This window comes from Belonocnema kinseyi, chromosome 6 (assembly GCF_010883055.1).
Source record: "Belonocnema kinseyi isolate 2016_QV_RU_SX_M_011 chromosome 6, B_treatae_v1, whole genome shotgun sequence".
NCBI classification, from domain to species: Eukaryota; Metazoa; Arthropoda; class Insecta; order Hymenoptera; family Cynipidae; genus Belonocnema; species Belonocnema kinseyi.
Genome location: NC_046662.1, coordinates 20,351,363 through 20,372,360, shown reverse-complemented (window position 1 = coordinate 20,372,360; position 20,998 = coordinate 20,351,363). Strand labels below are relative to the sequence as shown.

Here is a 20,998-nt window from a genome sequence, read left to right as displayed (position 1 = left end):
CCAAATTTTTAAGACAAAATATTGATTATTAAAGAAAAAAAGCCGTCGGAACCTAAAACTGGTAAAATCGACAATTTTCTAAGTATCACATGCCCTTAACTTGATCGATATTGTGTAGATTTTCTGCCTCCATGGTTTGGAGGGTTGATCGACTGTCGGTAAGGTACAATCTCTGATGATATAGCAGATAACTTAAAAAATTAAAAAAAAAAAAATTAAAAATTAAAAAATAATTACTTGTGCCATTAACACCTAGCTAAAAATTAGCGTTATGTTCTTGAATTAAGAGTTCTTATTCTGATCCCTCTAATAGCTTAATTGGAAACGCACCTGACCGGAAATCAGAAGTTTTGTGGTTCGATTCCAAATGGAGTGAAAATGGAGTAGGATCTTTTTTTCAAGAAATAATTTTAATCTATAAAAAATTTGAATTATTCAGCAAAATTTTCAATTTTAAGTGAACAAAATTAGTTTTCACCCAATTAAAAACAAAATTTCATTAAAATATTCAAATTTTCCGCCAAAGAGAAGAATTTTTTTCAAATTTATGGACCTTCAACTCAAAAAAATGAATTTTTAATAACAGAGTTCAATTTCCAGCTAGCAGGAAAGATTTTACAATCAAAGGAGAATACATTTTTATTCAACCTGTTGATTTTTCAGCAAAGATATGAATTTGCAACCAGAAGATTAATTTTCTACCAAGGAGGACAAACTTTTAACAAAATACGTCAATTTTCAACGAGAACAGAAATTTTCAAGTAAAAACGACAAATTTTTAATCGAAAACTAAATCATTAAATTTTTGGTTAAAAATCAATTTTAACCAGAGAGATTGATTTTCAACAATATATATGAATTTTCGTCTAGAATAGATCAGTTTTTATGTTAGAAAGATCAATTGTCAACAAAAAATTGAAAAATAAAATTTTGATTAAAAAAAACAAATAATCTTTAACCAGGGAGATGAATTTTCAACTAAATTAATGAAATATTTGATTGGATTAGTTAAATTTTCAGTAAAAAAATTAATTTAGTTACCAAAGTAAAATATATGAATTTTCAACAAAATAGTTGAATTTACAACGAAAAAAAAATGTTTCAGAAAAAATAGAGAAGTTAAATTTACCTTAAAAAAAATGTTCAACCAAAGAATAATGAATGTTCAACAAATTAGTTAAATTTTCAATACCAATGAGGAATCTTCAATTACAAAGATGAGTCATTGTTAAATTTTTAACTATAAAAATTAATTTTCAACTAAAAAACACACAGTTTCAACAAATAATGGAATAGTTATGTTTTTAGTTTGAAAAAAAAAATGTTTGACCATAGATATGAATTTTCAACTAAAGTGATGGAATATACAAGAGAAGTAGTTAAATTTTCAGTTTCAAAAATTAATTTTTACCCCATAAAAAAACGAATTTTCATCAAAATATAAAAATTTGCAACCAAAGAGATGAATTTTCATTTAAATTTATCTATATTTTTATTTATCTATTATGTGTAGATTTTCAACTAAAAAATATTTGATTTGTAATAAAAGAGTTCAATTTCCAACTAAGAAAGTTTTTCAGTCAAGAGGGAATACATTGTTGTCCAAACTATGGAATTTTTCAACAAAAAGTTGAATTTTCAACCAAGAAGATTAGTTTTCTATAAAATTTAAAAAACTTATTAGTATAATTTAATGTTAACGATATAAAAAGAAACTTTTAAATCCATCTTTTGCTCATTCATAAATCCCGCCATGCTGCGCGAGTTTGCTTACGCAACTTTCTAAAATGTTTACATTTTCTTGATCTCTTTTATTTTCAAAAAATCACCCACTCACAAAAGGAGGATCACTTTGCAGCATTTTCAATACATTTTTAAGCATATTTGATAAAAATCGTTATTTTCTCATATATATATATTTTTTTTATCTACAATTTAGGAATCTAACCTAACCTCTAAAAATGCACCTCGTGGACCTCGCATTTTCGGCATTGTAATATAAAGAGCGTGTTAAGGTTTTCCTTTATTTCGTATATTTTTAAGTGACAGGTGTCGTTTCGTTATACAATTTTGTTGAATTAAGTGCAAGTGAAAATGGCAGATTCAAGTAATGTGGCTGCTGAAGAGGCGGGTCCTCCGAAAACTGCTAAACAATTACAAAAGGAGAAAGAAAAACTGGCCAAGCTTGAAAAATTCAAGCAAAAACAGGAAAAGAAATTATCCTCGAATGCAAAAGAGGTGAAAGAGAAGACCGAGGTTTGTTTACAACTGTTCATTTATTTTAATTTGCCTAAAACCTTATGCTAGAATATGAAAAACGGCATTGTTATCAAATGTTATCCTCTTTCCCATATGGCATTTTTATGTACATGGCTTTCTCATTAACATTATTGCATTGTTTATTTCAGGATTTTTTATTTATTAATTGGTGATTTCAAATTATGACAAATGGTGAGAAGTCAAGTTAGATAATATAGTTCGTGTTCTCATTTTTCTCCTTTGGAGTACTAGATTTTATTTTGGAGCATGTTTTGCCTTTTGTGGTTTGAAATGTGATAAAAATGGAATAAATCAATTCTGTCAAAGACATCCAAGATAAATTTTTTCGGTTTAAAATTGAAAGTTTGGTAGAAAATTCCACATTGTGGATGAAATTTTTTTTTATTGACTGGAAAATCCTTCTTGGTTGAAATATCAACTATAATATTTTTTTTAATTTGAAGATTTTGTTGAAAATTCGTTTTTAATTTATTAAAAATTAATTATTCTACTAAACATTTAACTTTTCCATTTTTGTTGAAAACTTGTATTTTTTAGTTAAAAATGTATGTATTTTGCAGAAAATTAATTTCTTTGGGTAAAAATGTAACTGTTTTGTTTAAAATTAGTTTTCTATAAATAAATTCAACTGTTGTTGATTTTAAATTAAAGCCATTTTTGTTTGAAACATCACCTATTACATTTTTCAAAGAAAATTAATTTACTTAGTTGAAAGGGTATATTTATCATCTTTAAAATTTCTATAATTTTCGTTTAAAATTATTGTTATAAATGCGCAATTCTAAAACAGTTGGGACGATTGAAAAATCCACAAAAATAAAATTCTTCACACTGTAAAATTCCAGAATTTTAGAAATCCGGGAATAATGAAATTATAAAAAAAAATTCTAATAATAAAGTTTCCTAATTGAAAAAATGTCCTAATAATAAAATTCCCAACAGTTGATAATATTAACGAATTTGAACATTCCCGACCAAAAATTGCCGAACTCTAAAATATCCGAACTGCGAAATTCCCGAACATAAACAATAAAAAATCTTAATTTTAATAATTTAATTAATTTTTTAAATAAAAAAGCATGAATTTATTATATTTAAGAATTTTCTATTTCAGATATTTTATAATTTGACATTTTTCTGTCGGGAATTTTATTTTTCGGGAATTTTCCAATTTGAGAATTTAATTATTCGGGAAATTTATAATTGGGAAATTTTTCAATTTTGGTATTTTATTATTTGGGAATTTTATTATTCCATAATTCTCCAATTAGGGAATTTTGTTATTGGGGAATTTATATCGTCTCAGTTGAATTTTTGAGGACTTAAAAACTAAAGCTTTTTAATTCAAAAGTTTAAAGTAAAAAATTTTTATAGTTTTTAATTTCTTAATTTTTGCGATGGTTTGCAATTTAAAATTCCATTTTATTTATTCTATAGCTTCAAGTTCAAATATGAAAAATTTCAAGACAATTTCACTATTAAATATTTCAAAATTTCATATTGAAAGCCCTGATCGTCAATCTTAAATTGAATAATTTTATACTTAAATATGGTAAATTGTTCGTTTTCAATTTTAAGTGTACAAAATAATTAAGAAAATAATTGATCAAATTCAAGCATCAAAATGAGAAGATTTTAGATCTTTTATTTTTATTGTTTTATTTTCAATGTGAGATTTTAAAATTGCCCGATTTTCATTTGAAGATTTTAAAACATGAATCATTTAAAATTGGAAAATATTTGCTTGGAAGATTTCAAGAATGAATAATAATTCTAAATGAATTGTTAACAATCAAAATAATAAAAAGTTAAAAACTGCATTGTTTAAAATCAAAATAGATGAAAATTAAACTATCTGAAATTGATACCTCAGTATTTTAACAATTTCTTTAATTTTGAATAGTTACAATTTTAGTGTTCTGAATTTCCATATTGAACGCTAAAATGTACTTTTTCCCTTCTATAAAATTTAATTTTGAAATAAAAATTGAAATTCTTGAAGTTTTGAGAGTGTATAATTATTTTTGTTTTAATTTCAAAGTTTTGAGTATTGTAAATTAATTAAAAATAATTTAAATTTTAAAACATTTCAGTATAAAGACGTTTTAATATTTTAATTCTAGGCGACGAAAATTATTTTCAGTTTAAATTATGTTCGAATTCGTTTATTTTTCAACTTCTGTAACAATGAATATATTTGTTGATCTTTGAAAAATTTGTCTACTCAGTTTTAATGTAAAATTATTCAATTTTGAACGGTTATAATTACAATTAATACAATTTTGGTTTCTTTTAATTTAAAATGGTACAATTTCTAAATTCTAATCTAAAAAGATTCCAATTTTAACATTTCGAAATTGTTCTATTTTAAAAGTTTAAATCGGAAATCATGCAGTTTTCATAGTAGAATTTCAACTCCTTTCAGATGAAATTGTCATATTTTCAAAATTTTAGACTGAAGTTTTTAATTAGGAGAGCTTCTGATTGAAAATTCTGCAATATCAAATTGTTCAATTTAAACGCTTTTATTTAGAAATGATAAAGATTCAGTTCCTTTTCATGACTTTCGAAATATTGTCTCTTTTCAAAATCTTATCTAATCTCAAATTGTTTGATTAGGAACATTTTCAATTCCAGAGTTTTATTTTACAAACAAAAATGCATATAATAACCTGAAAATAAAAAATAAAATGATGTTCATTCAACAATCCCTACAGCGATTTTTTGTCTCAAAGTAATCGTGCGGAATCACTGAAATGCTTTGAGAAGAAAAACGAAAGGTACAAGCCTTTTTGGATTGAACTCAATCTAAGCCCACGTTGTTGAAAATTTTAAAACTAAAAATTAAAGCTGCAACGCTTAGTTTTTGAAAATTCACGAAATTTTATTTTATTAATTTTCTTCATTGACCGGGATTTTTGACTCGATTGTACTAAAATGAAAATTAGTTTCGATATGAATCTTTATATATTTTTTAAATCACAGAGAGGAAGATTCACGTTTAAAAATAAAATGATTAAAACTGTGGTTATGATTCGGTACAGGGGATTTTGAAAGTGATATCTGTAATTCTAAATTTGAAATGGAATTTTCTAAAAGAATTATTATGTTTTTGACTTTGAACAGGGAATTTTTCGAAGAAATTATATGTAATTCTGAATTGTATCCTAGGATTTTCTAATGAAAATTGTAATATAGATCTGGAATAAGAAATTTTCAAAAAGAATGGTAATTTTGTCTTGCACGAGGAAATTTTTGAGCAGAATTGTTATTCTGCCATTCAAAAAAAAAAAATATTATTTTGTGGAACAAGGAATTTCTCCCAAAAATATAATTCTGCCTTGTAGCAGAGAACTTACCAAAGGAATTACAATTTTTAGTTTGAGCGGGGACTTTTCGAAAAGAACTATATATCTGACATGGAACAGACAATTTTGCCAAAGGATTAAAATTCCGAGATAATGGAAGTTTCGAAAAGAAGTATAACCCCCTATAATTACTTGTATTTATTTGTAACTGATTTTGTCCAAACTGTTGAAAAAAATGTATATATATTTTTGAAACACAGGGCGTGCAAATAAATTCTTAACGGCCGCTAGACCAGAAAATCGGGAAATGATCTGGAATTTTTCTACACCGGGAATTTTACAAATTTTCAGAAGAAAAATGTATCCAATCAATGGAAATATTACAAATTAGAAATAAGTTCGAGTTCAACTTTTTTTAAAGTTAAACTGTTAATTTTTCAATTTTAAAATCATTCAATTCACAGTGTGTTATTCTAAACAAAATTTCTTGAGATACTTTCCATTTTAATCGCATATTTTTTTAAAATCTTAAACTATCTATTAAAATTAATACAAATATCTTGGGATATTCTAATATTTTTGCGAACAAATCTATTTAAAAACTGATCTTTGTTTTTAATCGTACCTTTTCAATTAAAGGAAATTAAAATTAAGTTTTGAAGACTTAAGCAATTAAATTTAAAAGCGTTTCAAAATTAACATTTTTGATAAAAAACTTCTAACTTGATCAACTGAAAATATAAATTAAATTACGATTTTTAAAATTCAACTGCAGTTCGAGAATTAAAAATTAAACAATAATTTATAGCCGTGGCTAAAGTTACCGACATTTTGTTACAAATAACCGGATTTTTCCAGTACGTGTAGACACTTCCATAATTTATTTTATACGTTAATTATAAATATATTCAAGATCTTTAATAATAAACAATTTACCGATTTTAACCTTAAAAATTTAACTGTTGTTATTCAACAGCCTTGTTAGTTAAACAAATTTAGATGTCTGATTCAAACTTTATAAACTATTTTCAATCTCTAAATACATTCAACTGGATAGATTCATAATTAAAAGTTTCTTTTCAATTTAAAATCCTATTAAATTTTGTTACAGTTGAAAATATTCCATTCTTAACCGATTCAATTTAAAATGTTTTAATGAAAAAAGAATCAATTTTTAATAACTAGCAATATTTAGTTTTTTATTAAAAATAAGAATTTATAAATAAAATCATAAAAACTAAACAATTTTAAACAGAATTGTTTGAAATAGATAGTCTGGAACTGATACAAATTTAGAGTCTGAACGTTAGAGTTTTAATTGTTCTATTTAAAAAATTTTAATAAGTAAGAAGAAGTGCTAAATTTATTGCATAAATTAAAATTAAAAAATATTAAATTTTCAACGTCTTAAAATTCAAAATAATTTAACTTCTAATTTAAAAAGCTTTTAGTTTAAAAAACGTGTTTAATTGTTTAATTTTTAATGATTAAAACTTAAGGTGGTTTTGACAAAAATCAGATCTGTGAAAAAAATAGTTTTTCTATGCATTTAAGAATCACAGCAATATTACTGACCATGTAATTGCAAAGAAAAAAATTGATTTAATTAAAAATGGTTAAAACTTACAAAAAAGCATTTATTTACAAAAATTTGTTTCGCTATTAAATTTTTTCTTATTATCTTTATTTTTATCCCTTATTTTAAAATGATTCATTTTGAATAAACCATGTCTTACTTTTGTTGGAAAACTTTTTCTACAATTCTGTTGTTTCCAGATTTGAAAATAAATTGATCTATAGTTAAAATAGTTCAAACCATTTTTGTTAAGAAAATGATTTTGAAACCGATAACTATGTTTGAAGATTATTTAATTTTTCAAATCAAAATAGGAAACATTAGATTTTTAGGGGTTATTTTCCACGAAAAAGTCATTATTAAATTTCAACCATTTATAAAATCTTGGTAAGAAGTGACAGTGAGGAAAAATGCGATTATGAAAACTAGTATCATTTAAAATTATTCAATTAAAAAGCGTTAAAAGGTGCAATTTGTTTTGATGTTAAATGTTTAAAATTTAAAAGAGAACCACTTGAAGTGCTTTAATTGGCAACTCAGTTTTGATTACTTTAAATGAAAAAAATTATTTCAATGAATGTGAGAAATTTTTTAAAGCGGGGAAAAATCCAGGAAAAGACCGGGAATTTCGTTTTCGATTAAAAAGGCCGTCCTGCTTTAGTTATCTGAAGAAAATGATAAAGAATTTTTCTAGATAAGTTTGGGAACCTGAAACATAACATTTTCAGGAATTTTTTATATTTTCTTTTGCAGAAACCCGATAAGAAAAAGAAAGAGTCTAAAGAAAGTGCTAAATACACCATAGATACTCCTAACGGCACGAAAAAAGATGTCAAGTGTCCAATGCCAGATGCTTACAGTCCACAATTCGTCGAAGCTGCTTGGTATTCCTGGTGGGAGAAAGAAGGCTTTTTTAAACCAGAATATGGAGTAGGTATTTTAATTCAAATATAAGCTTCCCTGAATTATAAATTTAAATTTATGGAAAAAATACAAACATTAAAGTCCAGACTATAAAGTCTATAAAGAAATTCTTTGAGATTCCTTTAGTATTTCTTTAAATTCATGATACGGCTTCGTAATTAAACTCTTTCATTTGCAGAGGAAGAATCTACAGGAAGAAAATCCAAATGGAAAATTCGTGATGATGATTCCACCTCCAAATGTGACTGGGGTTTTGCATTTAGGACATGCTTTGACTAATGCAGTTGAAGATGCTATCACAAGATGGTTAGTATTTTTTAAAATAAGCAATGTAACTGGACATTGTCACTAAAATATCAGAGCAAATTCCTCGTCACATTTAAATTTAATTATTGAAATTAAAATATTCATAATTCGAAATTGAATAAGTGCGCAAAAATTGTTTTTTAGTTTATCAAATTAAAAAAAAAAAAAACAGAAACGAGAATGTATTCAGGGTCTCTACTTAAACTCTGGAGAAAATAAATTCTCTGATCATTTTTTGGTTTTGTCTGGATATCTCAAGATTTTTTTGAGGTACATACAATTTTTCATAGTACGGAGCCAATCAAATATTTAGCATTTTTTTAAAGAATCCACTCGGAATAGTAATATTATTATTATAACTTGTTTCGCAAGTTTATTATAAATAATGCTATTTTTAAGTTTTCAGCTATTCAATTAATATGTTTAATTTAAAAAGCTTTGATAAATCATATTAAAGAAATTCTTTGATATCGCCTGATTAAATAATTAAATTATAATAATTTTTATTTAAGATTATACTTAAAATTCAGTGCATATCTGGGTAAAATTGATGTAAGTACTATATTAAATTCAATTTAAACCGCTTCAAATTCCTAATTTTACAAGAAAAAATATTGTATTTCTAATAAGATAGATGAATCTTTAACCAAATAGTTAAATTTTCAACCAAAGAGATTTAATTTTCTATAAAAAAGGCGAGTTTTTCAATACAATACATGAATTTTAAACGAAAGAATTAAACCTTCAACTAAAAAAGAGAAATTTCAACCAAAAATAGAACAGTTAAATTACCAGTTAAAAAAATTAATTTTCCACTAAACTGATGAATTTTCTACTATAAAGTAATGGAATTTTATCACCAATAGTAAAATTTTCAACCAAAACGATGAATTTTTAAAGAAAAAGATTATTTTCTACTAAAAAAAGAGTAATTTACAACCAAGTTTTCAACTAAAATATTAAATATTCAACTGGAATATTTGAATATTAAACAAAGAAAAAAATGAATTTTCAAACTATAATAATTAAGCTTCAACTAAAACGACGAATCTTCAAGCAAAAAATTAATTTTCAACAAAAATATTAACTCTAAACCGTGTAATTAATTTTAATTCAAAAATGCATTTAGAACGATAAATTTGTTACTTGATATTTAAACCAGAAAATATTTTATTTTTTAATAAAAAACAGACGACTTTTCAACATTAGTTGAATTTTCATTGACACAGATTTTTCAGTCAAGTGAGAGAAAAAATTTCACACAAACTGTTGAATTTTCCACCAAATAGTTGAATTTTCAACCAAGATGATTAATTTTTACCAAAAAGACGAATTTTCAACTAAAAATATTAATTGTCAACGAAAAATTGAATGGTTAAATTGTGAGTTAAAAAAATTAATTTTTAACGAAAGAGATGAAGTTTGAACAAAAATTGATGGAATATTCAATTAGAATAGTTACAATTTTCAGAGTGAACAAAATTTGTAAAGAAAAAATATTTCAACAAAGTAGTTCATTTTTCAACCAAAGAGATGAATTCAGATGACAGATGCTACAACTCGAGAAGCGCTCGAAACCGCGTAGAAGTATTGTCCAGCCGGGAAAATCAATCGATAAAAAAAAAGTGGTCGAAACGTAAATTAAAATATAAATTCTTATTCAGCTTGACGCGGCAGACAAATTTTTCTTATGAAACTTTTCTATTCAATAATTATTACTTAAGATAAACAATAAAAACTTAGAAAATGTTCCGATCAAAAATCGATGTTTTGAAAAACACAACTCGCGATTATTCGGCCGTTTGTTGATAAAATGCTTGATAAAGTGCTCGAAAAAATATTAGCTGAAATAACTTGCATCCGTCATCTCAATTTTTAAATAAAATGATGAATCTTCAAAAAAAAATTAATCATTAACAAAATAGTTAACTTTCAACCAAGTAATTGAATTTTCATTTCATAAAAGGTGATTTCTGGACGAAAAAAGATTGTTATTTTTAATCGAAAATAGTTGAAATAAAAAAAAAAGATTTTTTATTTAAGAGAGAGAGAAAAAATGGCCAACAAACTGTGAAATTTTCAACTAAAATGAGGAATCTTTAACCGGACTAGTTAAATTTCCCTCCGAAAAAATCAATTTTCAACCAAGAAAAACGAAGAAAGACGAATTGTCAACTATAAAATATAAATTGTTAACGAAAAATTGTATAGTTAAATTTTAAGTCGAAAAAATTAATGTTCCATGAAAGAGATGTATTTTCAATTAGAATAGTTAGATCCATTTTTAGAGAAATAAAAAAATAATAATTTTCAAACAAATATAGTTGCGTTTTCAAACAAAGTGAGGAATTTTGACTAAAATGAGGAATCTTTTACTAGAATAATTGAATTATATCTTCCTTTTGGTGCAAAAATACTGATATAATTTTTCTTCTATTGAAACTTTTTAGAGGTTTTGCTAGACCGTTTTTAGTCTAAACATTAATTTTTCTTAGATTTCCATTTTTGAAAAAACTGAAAGCGTCCCTGAAACTTTTTGTTTCTCAAATAATATTCACGGGATTTCTTCTGATATATAAAGATAATATTTTTTATAATGTATAAACTGCAAATATCTAAACATTGTGACAGAAAAATGTTTGAATTTTGAAATACACCAAAAATATACATTTTTTATAGTTTAAAGATTCCTATGGTACTTCAGAAAGTATTTGGTAACTAAAGTTGATTAAAATTGAATAAGAATATTACTAATATTCATTAAATTTATAAGAAATCAGAGTGAATTGAAAACAATGCAAGTAAAATTCAAAAGAGTAGAAATGAGATAGGAAAAAACCAAAAAATGGCATTGATTTTAGCATAATCGGATGAATTTAGAAAAAAATTTTAATTTATTTAATTTAAAATTTTATTTCATAAGAACTTGTGTGAATTGAATGAAATTAAGAAAATCAACAAATTGCCATTAAATTGTGTAAAATAGGAGTGACCAGAATTCTGGATAAATTCAATATAATTTAAGCAAATTAAAAGGAATTGTAATGTTAACAAAATTCATTGAATTCATTAAGTTTGGATTGAACTTATAAAAATTCTGGAGAATTCACAAGACTTTGTCTAAAAACCAAAGAAATCATGAGGAGTTTAAAAGCTTCAGGGTGAATTTAAAGAAGCTTAAAAAATCTAATTCAAGTGAATTTAAAAATAATTTAGGATAAATGAATAAGAATTTGGGATGAATTCCAAATAATTTAAAATGAATTGCATACAAATAAAAAATATTTAATTAATTTTAGTAAAATGAGAGTCAATTTAACCCTCAAATAGTACTCTCCAACCCAGCATACGTAAACGGTACACTGGTGCGAATTGGTTTGCTTGCAGTGTTAATATTAATTATTTAATACATTGAACGTATAAGAGACAACTAGCATATATCACATATATTTAATATATGTGGGGATAATCCGCGGCAGCTTTGTTTGCGTAAATGCCAATAAATTAATTAAACTTCGGGTGCGAATTCGCACTAGTGTACCGTTTGAGGGTTAAAAAAGAGATTCAAGAGACTTTGATGAAATTCAAAAGAATTTCAAAAAATCTGAAAAAATTTAAGAATATTCTTTGATTAATTCTAAGACATTTTTATTCTTGGCAGACTTGTACCAGAGCCTATAAAATTGGGGAAATAATTGATCAAACTTCATGCGAAAAAAATTCGCATGAAGTCTGATCAATTAATTCCCAAAATCTATAGGCTCTGGTAAAAATTTTCCAAGAATAAAAATGTCTTAGAATTAGTCAAAGAATATTCTTAAAATTTTTCAGATTTTTTGCAAATTTTTTATTTTTTCGAAAAACCAAACATTTTTTCTAAAAAATCTAAAAAATTTCATAGTGTTTAATGGTTAATTTCAAGACATTTTTAATCTATAGAAGGTTTTTTTAACTTTGAAGTTTTTGAGAAAAACAACGATGATGGGGAAAAACAGTTTTTTGAAATTTTAAGATATTAAAGCGTTTTATGTCTGAAGAAATTATAAAAATCAAAAATGTTTCACTAGTTTTGAATACAAAAACCGTCATATTTAATTTTGAAGTCAAAATATTCGAATTTTGACCACGGATTCGAATTTAGTTCACCCAAAAACATAAGGAACAGTACTTTTGATCTATTTATTGTTTTGTAGCGGTCAAACTCATGTTATAAAATTGATAGCTTTGGTCGTAATAGGTTAATTTGATACGAATCTGAGATGAATTTAAAAGAATTAAGGACGATTTAAAAATAATTCAAGTAAATGCTACAAAAATGCTAAGATCAAAAAGCATTCCATTGTATACAAATAAATGGGAGTGAATAGAAATCTGATAAAATTCACAAGAATTCAATTTGAACTTGAAAGTCTTCAGGGTAAATTTATAAAATTGAAAATCCAAAAAAGGTATATTAAATTCAGTAGATTTCAAAACAGTTTTAAAGAATTCAATAGAATTCAAAGATCATTTAAGTTATATTTTAAATATAAATATTTATAAGTATCAATACTTTTATATAATTAATTATAATATTTAAAAAATTTCGCATTCTAAGCCTAATATGTTGAAAATTTATTTTGCTTATATGATTAAATTCAAGGCTTATTCCTTAATAAATAACTCATTCTTTCTAGGTGTGAAGAAATGTTTTAGGATCAAATTTGTAATTTTTTAAGATCGAAAACTAAGAAAATTTATTTTTAGACTTAGAACGACCTCTAAACATTTTTTATATAAATAAGAGAAAATTTATGACAATAATTTCTTTACTAAAAGAAACAAATTTAGAAGGTAGCGTTTGTAAAATTCAAAGATTCAAATTTTTATAGAAAGCCTGAAAATGTACGAGAGCTAGCGTTCTTTCGAGAAAATATATTTTCGATTTTCTTTACTAAGTGGCGATTCACTACTGCGAATCTTAATTATTTTTAGGAATCGCATGAAGGGACGTACGACTCTTTGGAATCCAGGTTGCGATCATGCAGGTATTGCGACTCAAGTTGTCGTGGAAAAGAAACTCTGGAAGGAAGAGAAGAAGACAAGACATGACCTGGGTCGTGATAAATTTATCGAAAAAGTCTGGGAATGGAAAAACGAGTTAGTAAAATGCAAATTAAATCTCGTTTAAGTTTTCTTAAATTCTCCTTTTCCCCTTATTGTCGAAAAGCTTCCCATTTTCCCCTTTTTATATTTAAATATGTGTTCAGTGGAAAATTATTTTTTAACTTAAAATTAATTTTCTACTCAAAATTTCCAATTTTCTAACTTAATATTTTCAAAATTTAAAAAATGAACATCGACGTTCATTTAAAGTATTATTCTTTAGTTTAAAATTTTATTATTTTGCTGAAAATTCATTAAATAATAAAAAAGTTATCCTTTTTGCTTTATAATTAACATTTTGTTAAACATTCATATTGTCGGGTTGAAAAATCAACCGTTTTTTGAAAAATTATCTTCTTGGCTTGAAAATTCAACAGTATATAGTTGAAATCTTTATTTTGTTTTAACTGAAAAATGTTTCTTGATTAAAAATTAAACTACTTGATTAAAAATTGAAATAATTTGTTGAAAAATTAATTTTTCTTCTTAATTATTCATAATTTTAGTTGAAAATTTATCTCTTTTGTTAAAAATTCATATTTTTAGTGGGAATTTGAACTATTTGGATAAAAATTCATATATTTTGTTGACGATTTGTCATTTTTAGTAGAGTATGTAACTTCTTGGATGAAAATTAATTCTTTTAGTTGAAATTTCGACCATTTGGTTAAAAATTCATCTATTTTGTTAAAAGTACAATATTTTGACTGGAAATGTTAGGAGTTTAAAGCGTTTAAGTTGAACTTTTATAGTGCCCACGTTAATTTTTTTAAAAATAATTTATTCCTCTATTTTCGTGAAAAATCTTCTTGTTTCTCCTGTTTTAGAGCATTTTTGACTCTAAATCCTGTTATAAATACAGATTGATTTATTATAATTAATCAAACTTTTTTAAATTTAAATTTAAAATATAATTAAGTAATTTTTAGAATGAAAATGAAATTTTTTTAACAGCTATGAAATAGAGGAAGACTTAATTATAGCTCCAGGTGTGCTTATGAATATAATTATATCTATATAATTCTATTTTTTCTTAAAATATAAATTCCATATAATATTTCATTAATGTAACGATTTATCAAAATTTCAACAAAGCTCTTTCTATTACTTTTTCTAAAATGAAGAAAACTGAGATTTTCTTTAAGATCAAAATAAAACAAACAATAATCTTTTTTATTTAAAAATTAAAACTATTTTTATTTGTTTCATTGCTAATGGTTTCATTTGGGAATGTTTATAGTTAAATCTTTCACTTTCACTTCGTATCTTAACATTTTTTTAATTGGTACGGTTTTTCTTGCATAGGAAATTTCAAATAATAGTGGTTTGAAATTAAACAATTTAGATATTTTAATATTACACTAATTCTAGATGTTTTCAATTCAGCAATCTCAGAATTATTAGTTCAACAATTTTTATAACGCTTACTGTTTTCAAATGTGATACTGTGGATGTTTAAATAGTTTTTTTTTAATATTTGATAATAAATGTCCAGGAACGTGAATGTGTACTGATGGAATTTCAAATGATTTTTACATATTTTAATGAGGTTTTAAGATTTCCAAAGATTTCAAGGTATTTCACGTAATTTTAAAGAATTTTTAGGGATATGTAGGAAATAAAATAAATGTTATTTTAAGCGATTTCTACGGATTTCGATCATTTTAAGGAATATGAAGGACATATAAATTTCAAAGGATTTGAGAGATTTTCAGTTATTTAAATAGATTCCAAATAGTTACAAGAGATTTCGTTTCAAAAAAGTTCGGATCTCTTAATACTGAAAAAATTTTTTAACGAATTTTTAAATACTTTAGGTTTTTAATATTAAAAAATAAAAACCAGGGACGTGAACTAGCTCTTCCCGCGCGTGCATTTTACTTAAGCAATTTTTTCAGATAAATATAATAAATTATTTTTATTTTGATTTAAATCTAAGGAATTTCAAATGGTTTCTACTTTTTTAATTGATTTTTACGATTTTAAGGGATTTTAACTAATTTCTAGAGAACTTTAGGGAAGAAATTACATTTTATTTCAAGGACTTACAACAATTTCAAGAGATATGAAGGATAAACAAAAATTTCTAGGAATTTCAAGAGTTTGTTTGGGTTGTTTGTTATGATTTTTTAAAATGCTTTATGATTTTTATATTAGAAAATAAAAAACCAAAACCGTGAACGTATGCACGCATTTTATTTCAACGGGATTTCTTAATAGTAAATTAATGGATAATATTAATATAATTTATAACCAAGGGATTTCAAATAATTTATACTTATTTTAATGAATTTTTACGATTTTAAGTGATTTTGTTTAAAAAATATGCAGAACTCTCAATATTTAAAAATTTGTCATTAGGAATTTTTAAATAGTTTGTTTTTAATATTGTAAAATGAGAATTCAGGATTGGGAACACGCGGTTCGGGCGCGTGCATTTAATGATAGTGTAAAAAATGTCCAGCGCTCAAAGTTGAAATATTTTGAATTTTTTAGTTTGAGAGCACAGAAGAGTGCTGTTTTTAATTAAATTCAAAATATGAATTGTAGTAAGGATGAGAGAATAATTCTTGCGCCGAAATATGTAATTATCATAACAGGAAATATTTATGATTATGAGAACAATTTAAAACATAGAGGGTGGCCGCTGGACCGGGAAACATGGAAAACCGAGAATTTTTTGCAATACGTAATTCGAAAATCATCTACTTAAAAAATAAAAAAAGATTTTTTAAATGCATACAATAATTTATTCGACAAAACGATTCGAAATCCGTTGAAAGTTAATAATTTCCAGATTTTTAAATTAAACTGTTCCAATTAAAATGTCTTAGTCACTGAAAATATGCAAACGTCCAATTGAAACTTTATAAAATATTTTTAACTTAAGAATAACTCCATAATAATGTATTTGTTATAAAATATTGTTTCAGTCTAAAATATTCAATTTTTAACTCATTCAATTTCAAATCTTTTAAATTAAGAAAAAGAATAATTAATTAATATTTAGCTATATTGGACTGTTTATTTGAGGCTGTTTAATTGATACCATATATTTAAAAGTAAACAGTATTTAACTAACGATTGAATACTTATTATTCGTAGAAAAAATTGAGTAATTTTAAGAGGTATTTAGAAGTTTTGAAAAGATTCAAAATTAATTTTATATTTGAAATGATTAAAAATAATTTTAGCGAAGTGTGCGCCAACAAAATTTGGCTATCGTAACGTACTTATAATTTGGAAAATTTGTAAAATCATTTTAAGAGAATATTAAAAAAGATTTAAAAAGATTTTTAAAATTATTAAAAAAGAATCTGGAAGACCTATAATTTAAGAAGTGTTCTGTTAAAAAAAAATTTCAATTTTTAATGTTTCTAGCTTAGATTTGTTTAAAACAATATAATTTATAAAGTTTGAAGTTATTTGTTTCTTTAATTTAGAACATTGAAAATGGTAACGCGGACTACATTTGAACCATTTTTGACTGAATCTTTGAACTCATTAATTTATAAAATTTAAAAATTCTAAATTTTTCAGTTTATTTGCATTTTATTTAAGATGGTTAAATTGAAATGTGTTAGTACCTTCAATTTTTTACGTGTAAATTATTGAGCATTTGAATACAAAATTTTCGAATCAAAACATTTTTAAACTTCAATTTCAAAAGTTTAAAGTTTAAGAGATCCACTTTGAGTTATTTAATTTGTTGTTTATTTTTATTACTTCTAATGGAAAAATGTTAAGCTTTAGAGTTCCAATTATTTAATTTTATTGGCCGTCAAAAATGTTTGCGAACCGGGGAAAACCCGAGAAATGACTGGGAATTTTTTTCTTGGTTTAAAACGGTCACTCTGAACTTATAAAAATTGTTTATAAAACACATTTGATATTTTCTCGGGCTTTTTTATATCGTCATAAATGTATTTTTCACGACCTTGTATATTCGATTTGAAATAATAAATTCTTCAATATCAGAAATCATTAAAAAAAACATTTAACCTTATTTAAAAACTATACAATCTCTTATGAAACGATTGATGCTTCTTTTCTGCACGTAAAAATATTAATTCTTCCCCTTTTTCTTTAAAAGTGTACATTATTTCCCCTTTTTTGAGCTTCTTTTTTGCAGTGATCTCTGAACTACGATCAATTTTACGATTATAATTAAACCATTTATTAAAAGACAAAATATGTGGAATGAAAAAAACCGTTTATTTTTATAGAAAAGGAGACAGAATTTATACTCAGTTACGAAAATTGGGCAGTTCTTTTGATTGGGATCGCGCCTGTTTTACGATGGATCCAAAACTTTGTCGGGCAGTCACGGAAGCTTTTGTACAATTGCATGACGACGGGGTCATCTACAGGAGCACTCGTCTCGTTAACTGGTCTTGCACACTGAAAAGTGCGATTTCTGATATCGAGGTACAACTTATAACCCATTTAATTACTCAGATTTATATTTATATTTGGCAAAAAGTGAAAATTTCTTTGAATTTTCAGGTGGACAAAGTAGAACTAGCAGGGAGGACTTTACTCTCGATTCCAGGTTACAATGAGAAAGTAGAATTCGGAGTCTTGGTTCTATTTTCCTACGATGTGGAAGATTCGGATGAAAAAATTACTGTGGCAACGACTCGAATTGAAACAATGTTGGGAGATACGGCAATCGCAGTAAATCCAAAAGATGAACGTTATGTTCATCTGATTGGTAAACAGGCGAAGCATCCATTCTGTGATAGACGATTGCCGATTATTCCTGACGAATATGTCGAAATCGAGTTTGGAACAGGTAAAGTTTTACCAATTTTTTAAACAAAATTGTTTAATTTTCAACCTGCAAAGATGAATTTCCAACGAAATTTTCGAATTTTCAAACAATAAAAACATTAAACTTGCTGCATTTTCAAACAAATAGTTGAATAAGGCGAATTTATTAGATGGCAAAATAATATTCAATTAATGAGGACGAGTTTTCTTACCAAAAAGACAAATGTTCAACAAAAGAAGTTAAGTTTTCGACCAAAAAAGATGACTCTGTAACAAAATAGTTCATTTTTTAACTAAAAATATCAGTTTTGAACCAAATAATTGAATATTTAAATAAAAAAGACCATTCTTTTACCAAAAGTGGAATAGTTAAATTACCAACCAAAAAGGATTTTAATTTTTACGATTGCCGATTATTCTTGAAAATTTCTTCTTTTTTGGTTGAAAATTACACTCTTTTCGTATAATATTAACGCTTTGTTTAAAATTCATATTTTGTTGTTACTGAATCAACTGAAATCTTTTTTTTTTATGAAAACTACTTTTTTTGTGAAAATTTGTCTTTTTTTATTTAAAAGTTCATCTTTTTTAGTAGAATTTTCTTTTTTCATGAACAAAAATGCGACTGTTTGGTTGAAAATTCAACAATCTTGTTAAAAAGGTATACATTTTGGTTTAAAATTTGACGATTCAGCAGAAATTTGATTTAATGTTAAAAGTTCTTATTTTGGTTTTGGAAAGTGAACTGGAATCTTCTTTGGATGAAAATTTAACTATTAAAAAAAATTATTCATCTGTTTTAGAAGAAATTTTCTATTTCTGGAATAATAATGCAAGTGTTTAATTGAAAATTTAACTTTTTTCTCAGTTTTATCTTTTTCAATTTAAAATTCACCTGTTTTAGCAGAAATCACATCTTTTTTGGATGGAAAAGTTTGTCTTTTTGGATTAAAGATCCGATTTTTTTTGTAGAAACTTATTGATTGTTTAAAATTGTATATTTTGAACGTGAAAAGTCAACTGACATTTTTTAAACAGAAAATTCGATTATTTTTCTAAATTTTATCTTCTTGATTTTAAAATTCATCTGCTTCAGCAGAAATTACATCTTTCTTGGATAAAAATGCAACTGTTTGGTTGAAAATTCATCATTTTTTGTTTAAATCATACTTCCTGGTTGAAAATTTAACCATTTCGCAAAAAATTTCCTTTTTTTAAATTTAATATTTTGGTGTTGAAAATATAACCGAAATATTTTCTGGGTGAAAACTAAAATTAAGAAAATTCGTTTTTTATTAAAAATCAAACTGTTTTATTACAAATGTCACCTTTCTTGGATAAAAATGCAACTATTTGCTAGAGAATTAAAAAATTTGGTAAACATTCATCCTATTTGGTTGGAAAATTTCTTTTTTTGGATTGAAGGTTCGATTTTTTTGCCAAGAAACTTATTTCTTGTTTAAAAATTTATATTTTGATCTTGAAAAGTCAACTGGAATCTTTTTTTGGATGCAAATTCAACTATTTTTTTGATTTAAAAAAAAACATCTGCTTTAAGAGAAATGTAATATTTTTTTAAATAAAACTAAATGCAACTATTTGGTAGAGAATTCAACCATTTTGTTAAAAAGGAATCCTTTTTGGTTGAAAATTCCTCTTTTTGGGTTCAAAATTTAATTTTGTTTGTAGAAACGTATTTCTTGTTTAAAAATTTACATTTAGACCGTGCAAAGTCAACTGAAATTTTGTTAACAGAAAATTCAACTCTTTTTTTTTGAAAATTTATCTTTTTGATATAAAAATTTATCTGTTTTATTAGAAATTTCATTTTTTTTAAATGAAATTGCAACTTTTTAGTTAAAACCGATTCTTCTTTGCCTGAGCATTAAATTTTTTTTTACGATTTGTTTGAATCACTTTGTTAAGAAATTTTTTTTTAGATTTATATTTTTAGTTGAAAATTGATCTCTTTGGTTGAAACTTTAACTATTTTGTTGAAAATGAATATTTTTTATTGAAAATTCATCTAGTCGGGTAAAAGTTAAACTATATTGTCAAAAATCGATTTTTTTTATTGAAGGCTTATGTTTGGTTGAAAATTTGTCTGTTTAGTTGAAAATCCTTTTTTGTTCGAAATTTCATGTTTGTTGGATAAAAATGCGTCAGTTTTGTGAAAAATTAATTTTTTACGGAAAAGTTATATTTTGGTTTGAAAATTCTATTTTTTATAGAAAATTCGTCTTTTGTCTTGGACTTTTAAAAATTTAGATAAACTTTTATTTCTTTCTTGAGTGAAAAATCTCTATTTGTTGAATATTCGTTTTTTTTTGTTTAAATAAAAAAAAATAAATAAATTTCATCTTTTTTGATTGAAATATAAACTATGAATGACATTTTTTTGTTGTGAATTTATCTTTTTAGGTTGAAAATTCAAGTATTTTGTTAAAAACTCAATTTTTATATTAAAAAAGACATTTTTTTGTTTTTAAAGTAAATTACTGAAATTGAAAATTTTAAATTTGTATCTGAAATACTGTTTTATTCATTTTATGAAAGATACTACGTGGAAAATATTTCAAGAATAAAATGCTGTTATTTGAATATTAATGATCAAGGAAAATAAGCAATAACTAGCAAAACATTTCTGGAAACTAAAAATTACGTACAGAAAGAGGGGGGGGGGGGG

At 24.9% G+C, this 20,998-nt stretch overlaps 1 protein-coding gene across 2 annotated transcripts in view; it reads left to right on the top strand.

Annotated features, from left to right (window-relative positions):
* Nucleotides 1-1,810: 1,810 nt before the first annotated feature.
* LOC117174683 (valine--tRNA ligase) overlaps nt 1,811-20,998 on the top strand; it is a 52,138-nt gene continuing 32,950 nt past the window's right edge. The window contains exons 1-6 of one of the 2 annotated variants that reach the window (XM_033363981.1): nt 1,811-2,256; nt 7,918-8,094; nt 8,267-8,394; nt 13,369-13,533; nt 17,766-17,967; nt 18,046-18,334. In XM_033363981.1, the coding sequence (XP_033219872.1) occupies nt 2,095-2,256; nt 7,918-8,094; nt 8,267-8,394; nt 13,369-13,533; nt 17,766-17,967; nt 18,046-18,334 (1,123 nt within the window). In that variant the 5' untranslated portion in view covers nt 1,811-2,094. The remainder of the gene's footprint in view (nt 2,257-7,917; nt 8,095-8,266; nt 8,395-13,368; nt 13,534-17,765; nt 17,968-18,045; nt 18,335-20,998) is intronic. The other variant, XM_033363982.1, reaches the window with a different exon arrangement.